Source organism: Salvelinus sp. IW2-2015, linkage group LG2 (assembly GCF_002910315.2).
Source record: "Salvelinus sp. IW2-2015 linkage group LG2, ASM291031v2, whole genome shotgun sequence".
NCBI lineage: Eukaryota > Metazoa > Chordata > Actinopteri > Salmoniformes > Salmonidae > Salvelinus > Salvelinus sp. IW2-2015.
Genome location: NC_036839.1, coordinates 23,806,641 through 23,819,113, shown reverse-complemented (window position 1 = coordinate 23,819,113; position 12,473 = coordinate 23,806,641). Strand labels below are relative to the sequence as shown.

General features: G+C 45.6%; 1 protein-coding gene across 1 annotated transcript in view; it reads right to left on the bottom strand.

The window, feature by feature from the left end:
- LOC111972956 (CLIP-associating protein 1-like) overlaps positions 1-12,004 on the bottom strand; it is a 94,228-nt gene extending 82,224 nt beyond the window's left edge. Inside the window, 2 exon segments of the mRNA XM_070446276.1 lie at positions 9,841-10,532; positions 11,896-12,004. Coding sequence (XP_070302377.1) covers positions 9,841-10,035 — 195 coding nt within the window. The 5' untranslated portion in view covers positions 10,036-10,532; positions 11,896-12,004.
- Between the last annotated feature and the right edge of the window lie 469 nt (positions 12,005-12,473).

Below are 12,473 nucleotides of genomic sequence, written 5' to 3'. Positions count from 1 at the left end.
ACACGAGGAGGGGGGTCGAGGCTAGAGAGGGAGAGAGGATGAGGCATAGGAGAGACGAGAGGGGGTGGGGTGAGCTAGGAGAGAGAGAGAGAGAGGTGGGTGAGGGCTAGAAGAGATGGAGAGAGCAGCGTTGAGGGGGGTGTGAGGCTAACGAGGAGAGAGAGAGGAGGAGCCCGTTGTGAGGCTAGAGGATTGAGAGGAGGGTCTTTTGAGAGAGGGGGGTGTGGTGGGCTAGAGAAGAGAGAGAGGGGGTGAGGCTAGTAGAGAGAAGAGAGAGGGGGTGAGGCTAGAAGAAGATGTGCGTTGCGCTTAGAGATGAGCGAGTAACGGGTTCGAGGCTAGGATGATGAGAGGATAGAAACTGAAGGTTCGGTGTGAGGCGTAGAGAGAGAGAGAGGGGGGGTGAGGCTAAGAGGAGAGAGGAGGGTGGTTGAGGCTAGAGGAGAAGAGTCATGCAGGGGGGTAGCAAGTTGCTAGAAGAGAGAGAGCGGGGAGTATAGTAGAGAACGACGGCAGAGATGGTAGGGTGGGAAGTGAGGCTAGGAGAGATGGAGAGAGGGGTGTGAGGCTAGAACGAGAGAGAGAGAGGGGGGTGAGGCTAAGAGAGAGAGAGGGGGTGGGTGAGGCTAGAGAGAGATGGGAGGGGGTAGGCAGAGATAGGCAGAGAGGGGTTGGAGGCTATGAGAGAGAGAGAAGAGATGGGTGAGGTAGAGAGCGGGAGGGGTGAGGAGAAGATGAGAGAGGGGGGTAGGCTAGAGAGAGAGAGAGAGGGGTGCAGGAGCTAGACGAGACCGCAGAGCGAGAGGAGGGGTGAGGCTAGAGAGAGAGAGAAGAGGGGCGGTTGAGGCTATAGGAGAGAGAGAGGAGGGGGTGGGTCCGAAGAGGAGGGTGAGCGCTAAGAGAAGAGAGAGAAGAGGGGGGGACTTTGCAGAGGAGGAAGGGGGGGTGAGCAGAGAGAGGAGGGTAAGAGAGAGAGGCGTGGGGAGGCTAGATGAGAGATGAGAGAGAGAGGGTGATTGGCGCTAAAGAGAGAGAGAAAGAAGACTGAGGTGGGCCCACACCAGATGACGTGACTCACCGAAGACGAGAGACGCGAGGGGAGTCATGGCCCAAAGAGGTCTTGTTAGAGACCTGAGGGTAAGTAAAGGCAGTCTGGAAGGCTGAAATGAAATGGCCTGAGTGGCGGTTTAGAGGAGAGAGAGAAGAGACCGGGGGTAGGTAGAGAGAATTGAGAGAGAGGAGGGTAGGGGTGAGGACTAGAGAGAGAGAGAGAGACGATCGCGAGAGTGAGAGATAGAGAGAGAAGGAGAGCGGGGAAGAGGGAGAGGGAGTGAGGCTAGAGAGAGGAGGAGACGAGAGAGGGGGGGTGAGGAGGCTAGAGAGAGAGAGAGGGGGTGAGGCTAGAGAGAGAGAGGAGGACGGCGTGAGGCTAAGAGAGAGAGAGAGGGGGTGAGGCTAGAGAGAGGAGAGAGGGAGGTGAGGCTCGAGAGAGAGGAGAGAGGGGTGAGGCGTAAGAGAGAGAGAGAGGGGTGAGGCTAGAGAGAGAGAGAGGGGGGGTGAGGCTAGAGAGAGAGGAGAGAGGGTGAGGCTAGAGAGAGAGAGAAGGGGGGTGAGGCTAGAGAGAGAGGAGAGGGGGGGTGAGGCTAGAGAGAGAGAGAGGGGGGTGAGGCTTAGGAAGAGAGAGGGGGGGGTGTGAGTGCTATGAGAGAGAGAGAGAGGGGGTGAGGCTAGAGAGAGAGAGAGAGGGGGTGAGGCTAGAGAGAGAGAGAGGGGGTGAGGTAGAGGTAGAGGAGAGAGAGAGGGGTGAGGCTAGAGAGAGAAGGGGGGTGAGGGCTAGAGGAGAGAGAGAGAGAGAGGGGGGGTGAGAGGGTGCTAGAGGAGAGAAGAGAGAGAGGGGGGTGAGGCTAGAGGAGAGGGAGAGAGAGGGGGTGAGGCTAGAGAGAGAGAGAGAGAGACGGAACAACGAAATTGAGAGAGAGAGGAGAGGGTGAGGGGCTAAAAGAGAGAGAGAGAGAGAGAGGGGTGAGGCTAGAGAGAGAGAGAGGACCGTTGAACCTCCACTGAGACATTGGCTCGCGGTAGCGCAAGCATGTTAAGAAGCGCTGAGAGCGAGAAATATTGAGGCGGTGTTGTCGAAACCTGGCTCTTCCTTCCAAGCTCAATCAATGAAACAGCGGAATTCTGTGGAAGGGCATTGATGGCAGAGAGACGGCTCTCCCAGCTTGAGGTTCTATTTTGCTGTGACCTTGGAATGGTGAGTATTATTTTCCTTGGACGCTATGTTTTCAGAATCGTGCGTCAGTAAGGTAAGCTGTTGCTTTGGGTAACAATATCCGCAATGACTTACAAAACATAATAGGAGCTACAGGAGTTTGGTGTTGAATTGGTAGGGAGGTTTTAGTGTGTTTTGTGGAGGGGTTTAGTGTGCTTTGGTGGAGGGTGTTTAAGTGTGTGTTTGGTTAGGGTTTTAGTGGTGTTTTTGGCAGGGGTTTATGTTGTAGGCTGTGTGCTTTGGTGGAGGGGTTTAGTGTGCTTTGGTGGAGGGGTTTAGTGTGCTTTGGTGGAGGGGCTTTAGTGTGCTTTGGTGAGGCTTAGTGTGCTTTGTGGAAGGGGGTTTAGGATGATGCTTTGGTGGAGGGGGTTTAGTGTTGTTGTGGTGGTAGATAACGGGTTTAGTGTGGTTGGGAGTAGTGTTTTGGTGGAGGGGTTTCAGTGGTCGCGCGCTTTTGGTTGGACGGGGTTTAGCGTTGCTTTGGTGGAAGGGGGTTTACGTGTGTGCTTCTGTGGAGGTTAGGTGTCTTGATGAGTTTAGTGGGCCTTGGGTAGGGTTTAAGTGTGCTTTGGTTGAAGCCGGTTAGTGGTTTAGCGTTTGGTGTGCTTTGGTGGAGCGGTTTAGTGTGCTGATTGGTGGAGGGGTTTCGTGTGCATTTAGGTGGAGCAGGTAGTTCGGTGTGCTTTGGGTGGACTGGGTCTTAGTTTGTGCTTTGGTAGTGAATGGGTTCTAGTGTGCTTTGGTTTGGGGGTCTAAGGAATTTAAGTGTGGCTTTTGGTGGACGGGTTTAGTGTGCCTTTGGCGTGGCAGGGGCTTTAGTGTGCTTTGGGGAGGGGTTTAGCTTAACAGTACAGAACGGCCTCGCTGCTTTGGTGGCCGCGTTTAGTGTGCTCTGGATAGGACGGCGCGCTTTAGTGGTGTGCTGGTTGTGTGGACCCCCCGCCAGGGGCCAGTGGATGACTGTGCATTTTGGTTCTGGAAGGGGTAGTAGAGATGCTATCTGGCTTGGAGGGGTTTAGTGTGCTTTGGTGGAGGGGTTTAGTGTGCTTTGGTGGAGGGGTTTAGTGTGCTTTGGTGGATTGGAGCAGGGCAGAATCAGGTGGCGATTGCTGCAGAAGACCTGAGTTTGGATGCCTCAAGGGATACTGCAGCGCCAGACAAGCAGGAGAGCAGGGCCAGCAAGCACTTTACCAAACATAAACACACAGTACCGCAAGCAGGCCTATGTTCTGACAGGCCACAGTGCAGACATTAGACACACATTCATCTTGCCTGGAGAAACCTCAGGATTAGCTGCTATAATGACAGTGTAATATGCCATTGAAAATACTGCTCCCATTATTGTGATATTTATTCAACATCAGACACACCTGCATCATTAAACTTTCATTAGGTCTACCATTACATGTTAAATGTTGTTTTAGAGTTGARGTGAGGCAAGGCTGCTGGGTCTACAGACACACCCTTGTATGGCAGAGACATGAAAATAAAGACTGCAGCAGAGAAACCATTGTGAGAAAGGAAATGTCAACTACTAGCACACCGATCACAGCTCTCCCTTGGTTGTTTGCCTGTATTTCCTCATTACATATGTACAAATCATGATGATGTCCACTGTGAGCTGAGAGGACAGACATGTACTGTTGTTATCACTGCCCTCCCTGTAAGTCTTAATGGGACAGTCTGCCAAATGAAGGACTAAATCACAGATTGAACAATGAGACAGATATTTCACTGGATGTATAAATGTGAAGCATCCGGTTGGCGTTTCCACTCACTACCAAATATGGTAGTGAGGAAGCCAACTGTGGGGCAGTGGGAGAAGATGGAACGAGATGGATTTTGGCCGACATTCTGGAAATGTTCTCATCGATTAAACATTTGATCTCAATAGTTTTCTGTACATAAAACTAAAATCTGTTATGAACAAAGTGGACAACATTTTGTAGACTTTACCCTTTGCAAAAGTTATAAAAAATTGTGCTGTTTAGGAGTGCAAAGGCGAATTGAGTTATTGCACATGCGCACTTCACAGAGTAGGCGTTCCCTAACGGAAATATGCAGATGCATACTAGAACGAGCCAATAGGATAATCGCTAGCGCGTGCTTGGCTCTGCCCACCTCCTTGCTTGTTATGCCCACTATGACTCATTTGTTCCCATTGGAAACGACAAGCTGTGGTCTATCTTGGTTTAGTTACAAACATCTTTGACGAAATACTACAGTAGTACTACTACAGTAATTCCACACACATCACACACTAAGCTAGAGCAGTGTCAGTTACTACGTAGGCGGGCTAGGACTAGTCTACATGTAGAAGAGCAGGAGATTCACTATTCTTCCGTTAGGGATTGGAGAGTATGCCTATAGGACCACTTGTTCATTCCATTATATATTATCTTGTTCCATTCAACAGAGACAAACAACAGGCCTGTAGTGACGACAGGACCAGATATAGGCCTAGTCCTAGATTTGAGGATCAGTCAATGTGTTCAAAGTGAAAAGCTGTGGATATCCTTTGGTTAGGCTACAGGGCAATGTATTGGGAGATGTCAGTGACCATAAAGCCTGCACTACTTAGTCTGACCTTAAAATGTTCTCAGGCATCTACCCCAATTCCCCATTTATGGAGAATGCCCGACACACACACAGACTCTCTCTCTGGTTCTACCCAAATACTTTCCACATTACTCGGCCCATTAACCGCAGTCTGCATCCAGGCAAGCGTCGCTCCGAGGCACAGCCACTGCCTGGCCTGCTGTTCAGAGGCACAGCAGAGAAATCATTACACTACCAGACAATGAAGACTTTCAACTTTTAACCTGTGACACTGCACTAGTGTCATCACTGCGAAGGATCAATATGGATTGTGGTCCGTCTGGGCTGCAATCAAAAAGTGATTACAACCCTCTTTGGACCTGTGGAGCCCCATTCCTGAAACCCTCTCACTTAGTCATCACTGAACCTCTATGGAGCCCCTTCATCTAAGCAGTAACCAGGCCAGGGCAGCTCCAATTAGGCCTCTCTCTTTTTCAACACAGCTTTCAGGTCCTAAAGCCCACCTCCTAGCCATGACAGAAACAGCATGCGTGGGGGATGGGAGTGCTCTGCCTTAGTATACCAGCTCAGAGGGCCTGAGGCTTGGGGCAGAAACAGCTAAACACAGAGACTGCAAGGGTGCAAAACAGGGCAGACAAATGTCTGAAACCCACTAAACTATGTAAGCCAGGGCAAGTATGGCTTTGTTTAGATAGAGATCTGCAGTACCAGTATACATAAACGACGTATCACAACAAGAAATCACCAGCTTTGTAAATAATACAAGGAAATATCAACACAGACAGATGGGAAAGAAAAGGCGCATTGATAAATTGGACTGCTGATGTCCTCACAATTGTGATAGATAAGTCATAGGCCTACGTAATCATTTTTGCATGAATATCTGTTTTTGAAGGGGAACAATTCAGTTTATGTTAAGGTGCAATGCATCTCACGTTATTCAGGAGAAGTGATTCTTCGAGAATTGGGAAGGAAGGATTCAGGTAAAATGTCCGTACTGCCATTCTAATTTAGTGGAGTTTGTCTGTTTGTCCCAGGCACATAACATATGCTACATACATAGGCCAGTTAATTGCTGTAAAAAACATGCATGGTAAGGAGGAGACTATGAACCACTACCCTGTTAAGATCTGCTTTGGAGCGGATATCTTATGGGCCAGCAGCATAATATATGACATTCATGTTTTAATCATGTTTGTGGATTCATGTCATTAAACTTAATGGAGGCACTTAATCGAAGATGCTTCCTTTGTAAATCAGCATTAATTCTAAAATTATCATCAAATGTGTCCAACTATCTGAAATGAAAGTGTGCTTTCCCCCCAAAAAAGATTTCCATTCCAATCTTTCATCTGAAAAGCGTGATTATGTTGGTGACTTCATTGAAATAACTTGGATGACATGGCAAATTTACTCTGACCTCTGAAAACCAACAGGCTAATGTTCGAATGCCAACACAGGATCGATGCCATTAGCCTACTCTGTCTACCAACCGAACATGCTCCACGACAGCCTAAGGACAAAGGATATTGGACAGTCTGACCAACCAGTAAAACCTCTCTTAACTTCTCTTCCTTGCTCTAACTGTCCAACTCCCCTGACTCATCTCTTGAAAGCAAGCCCTTCAGCCTGCATCCATTTGATGCTCTCACATAGGGCTGTGGCGGTCACAAAATTGTGTCAGCTGGTGATTGTCAAGCAAATAAATGTCGGCCTCCCGGTAATTGACCGTTAATTAGCAAACACATTTAGCATCTCCTACAAGCCACTGATGCAGACCTTTGGAACACCTTCACAAAAAAGCCATTATTTATTTTAGATAGACAACATGCTTCTTTAGACCTATTTCAGAAGAACAGAATAGCATACTCTGAGTTGTCCTTATGTTAGGTCCTGATCTGGGCTACACTAGTTAATTTAGCAGACAAGATTTGCTTAGAATTTCGTGGCATTATTACATATTATTTTACATSGCATTTATGCACATTAATTAGCAAATCGATGACTATTTTCATTTTCATGCCAGCCTAGTAGGCTATACTCCAGTTGTAAAGATAAAAAATGTGCTTAATATTAGGAAAGCTGAGAAGTAGGCCTAGCCAATAGAAAGCTGATGGGATCCTCTTTTTAGTAGAGGCCATCACTCGGTTTTCTCACACAATTGCATAGCCTATAGAAATGTTGCGCAACATGAGCTCATGAAGTGTTTGATTAGATTTGACTACATTTGCATTGATGTCAGAGTGATTAGAGGGACAATAGAATGCCGAGTACAAGGCAGTTAGCAAGTTTGGTAGACTACTAATGACCATGAGCAGCATCAGCGCTTGGAAAAGCCTAATTACCGTGACTAAACGGTCACGTGGAATTTGACTGCTTTCACTCATGACCGCCAGTGTGGCGGTAATACCGTCAACGCAACAGCCCTACTCTCAATTAGAGGTCGACCGATTAATTAGGGACGATTTCAAGTTTTCATAAAAATCGGTAAATCAGCCTTTTTGGACGCCGATTATGGCYGATTACATGGCAATCCACGAGGAAACTGAGTGGCAGGCTGACCACCTGTTACGCGAGTGCAGCAAGGAGCCAAGGTAAGTTGCTAGCTAGCATTAAACATATCTTATAAAAAACAATCAATCTTAACATAATCACTAGTTAACTACACGTGGTTGATGATATTACTAGTTTATCTAGCTTGTCCTGCGTTGCATATAATCAATGCGGTGGCTGTTAATTTATCATCGAATCACAGCCTACCTCGCCAAACAGGTGATGATTTAACAAAAGCGCATTCGCGTCAGGAAATATGCAGCCGTTTGGGCCGCCTGACTCGTTGTGAACTGTGTGAAGACCATTTCTTCCTAACAAAGACAGTAATTAATTTGCCAGAATTTTACATAATTATGACATAACATTGAAGGTTGTGCAATGTAAGAGCAATATTTAGACTTAGGGTTGCCACCAGTTCGATAAAATACGGAACGGTTCYGTATTTCACTGAAAGAATAAACGTTGTGTTTTCGAAATGATAGTTTCCAGATTTGACCATATTAATGACCTAAGGCTCGTATTTCTGTGTGTTTATTATATTATAATTAAGTCTATGATTTCATATTTGATAGAGCAGTCTGACAGAGCGGTGGTAGGCAGCAGCAGGCTCGTAAGCATTCATTCAAACAGCACTTTCCTTCATTTTCCAGCAGCTCTTCGCAATGCGCTGTTTATGACTTCAAGCCTATCAACTCCCGAGATTAGGCTGGCAATACTATAGTGCCTATAAGAACATCCAATAGTCAATATCAATACTCTACTCTCAATATCTCCAGTGACTGATATCTCTCTCTATTGAACGATGACATGTAGCTAGCTACACTCATGAAACCCTTCATATCTCTATGCATCTCTATGGGATGACAGACATGGAGCTATCTAGCTTCTCTCTAACTGTACAGTGCCTTCAGAAAGTATTCACACCACTTGAATTTTTCCACATTTTKTTGTGTTTGTCTGAATTTGAAATGGATTCAATTGAGATTTTGTGTCACTGACCTACACACAATACCCCATAATGTCAGTGGAATTTAGCTTATTTTTATTTTATTTTTTTACAAATGAATTAAAAATGAAAAGCTGAAATGTCTTGAGTCAATAAGTATTAAGTGTTATAGCAAGCCTAAATTAGTTCAGGTGTAATGTGCTTAACAAGTCACATGGACTCACTCTACCCCCCTTTTCTCCCCAATTTAACAAAGGGGTGATATCCAATTGCGATCTTGTCTCATCGCTGCAACTCCCCAACGGGCTCAGGAGGGGCGAAGGTCTAGTCATGCGTCCTCCAAAACATGAACCGCCAAACGGCTCTTTTTATTAACACCCGCCTGCTTAATCCAGAAGCCAGCCGCACCAATGTGTCGAAGGAAACACCGTTCCCTGACGACCGAAGTCAGCCTGCAGGCGCCCGGCCCGCCGCTAGAGTGCGATAAGACAAGTAAAGCCCCCCCTGACCAAACCGCTGCACCACTCGAGAGCCCCCTACAATAATAGTGTTTAACATGATTTTTGAATGATTACCTGATTTCTGTACCCCAAACATACAATTATCTGTAAGGTCCCTCAGTAAAGCAGTGAATTTCAAACACTCATTCAACCACAAAGACCAGAGAGGTTTTCCAATGCCTTGCAAAGAAGGGAACCTATTGGTAGATGGGTAACAATAAAAAAGCAGATATTAATAGCCCTTTGAACATGGTGAAGATATTAATTACACTTTGGAAGTTCAAAGTATCAATACACCCAATCACTACAAAGATACAGGCGTCCTTACTAACTCAGTTGCCGGAAAGGAAGAAACTGCTCAGGAATTTCTCCATGAGGCCAATGGTGACTTTAAAACAGTTAGAGTTTAATGGCTGTGATAGGAAAAAAGGATGGATCAACAACATTATAGTTACTCCACAGTACTAACCTAAATTATAGAGTGAAAAGAAGGAAGACTGTACAGAATAAAAATAGTATTATACATGCCTCCTGATTGAAATAAGGCACAAAAGTAAAACTGCAAAAAACATGGCAAAGAAATTAACTTTATGTCCTGAATACAAAGTGTTATGTTGGGGGCAAATCCAATACAACATATTACTGAGTTCCACTCTCCATATTTTCAAGCATAGTGGTGGCTGCATCATGTTATGGGTATGCTTGTCATCGGCAAGGACTAGGGAGTTTCAGGATAAAAAGAAACAGAATAGAGGTAAGCACTGGCAAAATCCTAGAGGAAAATCTGATTCAGTGTGCTATCCAACAGACATTGGGAGACAAATTCACCTTTCAGCAGGACATTAACCTAAAATACAAGGCCAAATATACACTGCAGTTGCTTACCAATACGACATTGACTGTTTTTGAGTGTCTTAGTTACAGAAAATGTTTTATTTTATACATTTTGAATTCAGGCTGTAACACAACAAAATAAGGAATACGTCAAGGGGTATGATTACCCTTCTTACCTTGAAATTGGAGGAGTTGACCCAGGTGGTAGCGATGCCATCCACCATCCTGTCCAGAGCTGTCTGGTCTTGCTCCAGGTCCTGGGACTTCTCCTTATCCACGATGTAATCTATGAGCTCCTGTCCCACCTGCACCTTCCGCCCTAGGTCTTTCTGCACCACCTGGGCAAGACAATACTCCATATTGACCTCCATGGTCTCTGCCTCGTTACTCTCTCCTCGGTCCCACCACTAACTACCACTGCTCCAGGCAGAGGGAAGACAGAAAACAAATGGGTGTGACCCCTACTAGGCGTGTGTATGACCCGGGGAAAAAAGGAAACAAGTGCACACTCCACACACTAGCTGGATGCTGCCTATTTATATCCCTTGTGTGCCAGGAGCTAGCTGGAGGCCGAGTCACGGGGATAGATGGAGCCTAGAGAATGGCAGCTATGCACCATGTGTGTCTGGACGGCAGCTGGGGAGGGTTCTGTTCTCCCTCTCTCTTTCTCTTTTTTTCTTCTTTGTGATGAAGTGAGTGAGCCAAGCTGCTAGTACCAGGCTGAGCAGAGATGGTGGTTGGGAGAGCAGAGATGGTGGTTGGGAGAGCAGCAGCAGGTAAAGCTTAGGCTGTGACAGTAACTGGAGAACAGGGAAGGTCTGGAAGGAAAGAGCTTCATAACTTAGTGGTCCCTGGATCCCAGGAAGCCCTACCGGGGTCAAAGATAGAGAAGGGGAGACAGTTAACACAATCCCACCCTCCTCTCTTCAAATAGTAAATGCTCAACAACCTGCCGCCATGGCAACTGGGGTCAGTGAAGAGTTCACGGGAGCCCCCAAACCCAGTGTGTTACTGTAGCGTTGACACATGCCACTTCAAACACATTCATACCACTTGCTCTCCCTCTTTGACATGCTGACAGCTTGTTCACTGCAAATAAGATGGCTTTGTTTGTGTATGAAGTGACCTGCCAGCGAGGAAAGCCTACTTCTCCTAAGTACGTAGAATATGTCTCTGTCTGGACAATACATTTGTAGTCAAAGTGTTTGGTCAGATATGCCAAACTGGTAAAGGGCTAAAGATTTGCACTGCCAGAAAGTCTGACCCACATACTAAGAACCATGAAGTATAACTTATATGAAATATCTGTCAAATAAATAACTGTAAATTCAGCAGTGATATACCCTGGCCTAAGTCTGTGTTGTTTTACTAACTCCCATGGTAGTTGTTATGCCATGGGAGTTTTGGGACCAGGTTATATCATCTAATTTCATGTCAACTGTACAGTTTTATTAGCATGGTTCTCAGTTTGTGGGTACTGTCAGATTGCATGAATAGACACAGCACTCACAAAGGATTATTCAAACAAAGACTTTCAGACCCACAACCTAGCTCTGGGACACATCATCGTGAGTCTGTTAATTGGTTGGTGTCCAATCAATACACAGACTCCCGATGTAGTGTCCTAAAGCTACCCACAAACTAAGCAGTCATACAACAAAAGTAAGACTTGTAAGACACCATTCTTTTGTTTGTTATTTACACTGTCTGAATGTACGTCAGAGAAACCAAACGTTTAGYTACAATGAATGAACAGATACAATTCTGACAAACATCCTTGTGTTTGAATCTTTGTACAGTTGCCTAGTACTGTAGTTAACATTACCTAGCTAGTTTTTGTGTTTGCTTGTGGCTGACAGATAACTAAAAGCAAAAGCAGCCGTATCCATGTCTCACTCATATTGCTAAACCGTTATTTAGTCAGGCGCTATCTGGTTCAAATAAACAAAAAATGCAGTAGTTCAATGGAAACACAATAAAAACAACCGCATATTTTGACGAGTGTTCCTACGGATCGGAGTCAACCGCTACAGTAGAAACCTTTTATTTGAACGAACTAGCTACCTAGCTAGCTAGCAAGCGAGCTAGATGGCGCTAACCCTTTTTCATTGATTAGCTAGCTAAACGTCCGATCACACACAGCTAGTGTAGCTGCCAGAACACACAATGTGAGCATCTACTCTGAATGAATGAATGAATGCATTTATGAATAGATTAATATTCGTACTTACCATAACCTGTTCAGAAAGAGCAACACAAATATCTGAAGTCTGACAGCTTTGTAAATATTGTCGGGTTATGACAGTAGCATCGAGGCACCTCAGTCTCCACCCCGGAATGCCGTTTGGTGGACAAAGAATGGGATTGTCGTGCGCACGCGTCAATCTGGGGATTTTGGCACTTGGGAATTGACGCATGCACATTTCTGTTGTTCACTACTTCACTCTACTAGATAAATATATTTCATTTCCTGGATTATATGGCCATCTATGTAACTAGTACTTCCGTGAATGCACCGTTTCTTCATTTGAAGAGAGTGCTACAGCAACTCAGAACCTTTATAACTAAAGGGAGGCGAAATTGTGCCACCCATTTGACTCCCATTCCGATGCTCTGAAACCTGTTAAGCCAGTGCCACGAGTCTTTAGTGACATCGTGTGGCCTAAACAGAGAATAGTTTTACATTTGGTGTCAATGGTGTCAAATTGAAATCTAATTGAATAGTTTTACATAGTATTGATGGCTGTCGTGGCTTTACTAAGGATGTGACCAAACCCAATATTATATTATATATATTTATTATATATTA